The sequence below is a fragment of the Spinacia oleracea genome, chromosome 1 (assembly GCF_020520425.1).
Source record: "Spinacia oleracea cultivar Varoflay chromosome 1, BTI_SOV_V1, whole genome shotgun sequence".
Lineage (NCBI taxonomy): Eukaryota > Viridiplantae > Streptophyta > Magnoliopsida > Caryophyllales > Amaranthaceae > Spinacia > Spinacia oleracea.
The window spans coordinates 32,219,313-32,221,241 of NC_079487.1; the positions used below are offsets into that span (position 1 = coordinate 32,219,313).

The 1,929-nt window shown below is 46.8% G+C and overlaps 1 protein-coding gene across 1 annotated transcript; it reads left to right on the forward strand.

The window, feature by feature from the left end:
* Positions 1 to 237: 237 nt before the first annotated feature.
* LOC110779105 (uncharacterized) lies at positions 238 to 1,371 on the forward strand. Its single transcript, XM_021983639.1, has one exon. The coding sequence runs from the start codon at positions 238 to 240 to the stop codon at positions 1,369 to 1,371; it is 1,134 nt and encodes a 377-aa protein (XP_021839331.1).
* Positions 1,372 to 1,929: the final 558 nt, after the last annotated feature.

The following is a 1,929-nucleotide window of genomic DNA, read 5'->3' on the forward strand; positions in this document are numbered from 1 at the left end:
GACTATCACTTTCATCCATAACCGTATCAGCTATTTATGGCAAGTAAAAAGCTGCGTCCTTACTTTCTGGCACACAAACTAGTGGTATACACAGACCAGCCATTGAAACAACCGCTTACTAAGCTAGACGCTGCCGGGCGAATGCTAAAATGGGCAATTGAGCTGAATGCATTTGACATCTCATATGAACCGCGAAAGGCTATCAAGGGACAAGCATTTGCCGATTTCATTGCATAAATGACGAGGCCAACTTTTGAGAAGAATGTGGCGAGCCGTTGGACGGTATATGTAGATGGGTCGTCCACCCAGAACGGATGCGGAGCCGGCATAATATGTCAATCCCCTGAAGGAGACAAGTACGAGTACGCCATGAGGTTTAACTTCCAAACTTCAAACAATGAGGCTGAATATGAAGCTTTGCTAGCCGGCATAAAAATGTGCAAAGCTGCTGGAGCTCAAGAGATACTCGCTCTTTCTGATTCACAGCTCATTGTAAGTCAAGTAAACGGAGACTACGAGGCAAGAGATCCCAACATGATCAAGTACATGCAAGCTGTGCGTCAAGAAATAGAACATTTGAAGAGTTTCAAAGCTAAGCAGATTCCCAGAACAGAGAACAATCAGGCCGATGCCCTGTCTAAACTAGCTAGCTCAGCTTCCTGTGACACTCCGCGTCATGTGTTTTGGGAAGTGAAAGAAAGACGAAGCATTGAACAAGAGTTGTGCACTCCTGTGGTAGCCATCCTTGACCGGTCATCAACTTGGATGGACCCCATCATTGCATATAAGGTAGACGGCTCACTTCCAGACGACTCAAGTCTAGCCGTCAAAATTCAGAAGAGAAGTTCTTGGTTTGAATGGTGGAATGGAGTTTTGTATAAAAAGTCATTTTCCATACCCCTCTTGCGGTGCGTTACTCCTGAGAATGGGAAAGAAATTCTGGACGACCTGCATCAAGGATTGTGTAGCTCCCATATTGGAGGACGAGCTTTAGCTGAAAAAGCCCTGCGAACTGGTTATTACTGGCCCACTTTGAGAGAAGACGCCCTGGCCATGGTGCAGAAGTGTGACAAGTGCCAACGATTTGCTCATCTCATTCACCGGCTGTCTCACCCTCTCACCTCTATCATGAGCCCCATTCCTTTTGCCAAGTGGGGAATGGACCTATTAGGACCATATACAGCAGCCCCTGGAGGCCGGCGCTACGTGATTGTAGCCGTTGACTACTTCACTAAGTGGGTGGAAGCAGAATCCCTCAAGAATATAAGGACTACTGATGTGAGGGCGTTTATCTGGAAAAATATTATGACTCGCTTCGGAATACCACAAGCTATCGTCTTTGACAATGGGCCTTTAAGACGCCTAAGCTAAAGGAGTGGTTAGCAGATCACGGCATACACAGCTGCTTTGCCTCTGTAGGACGACCTCAAGCCAATGGCCAGGTCGAAGAATTTAACAAGATAATCTCCGAGGGGATCAAAAAGAAGCTAGATGAAGCTAAAGGTCTATGGGCTGATGAGCTGCCAAACGTCTTATGGTCAATCCGCACCACGGCTAAGAATTCCACCGGCGAAACCCATTTCTTGTTAGCCTATGGTGTCGAGGCCGTACTGCCCATAGAGATGTGTGAACCTACACTGAGAGTCATGCTATATGACGAGAGTGCCAATTGCTAAATGATGAAGTTGGCCCTGGATTTTTTACCTGAAGTAAGGGGAAATGCGGCATTGAGGCAACAGTTTTACAAGATAAGGATGGCGAGGGAGTACAACAAGAAAGTCTCTAAAAGAGTGCTCAAGATTGGGGACTTTGTTCTCTGAAAAATGGAGTCTGTGGGACGAGCCAATGAGCAGGGCAAGCTGACACCAACTTGGGAAGGACCCTATGAGATCTATGACGAGGTCAGGGATGGAACTTATCGCATTCAGG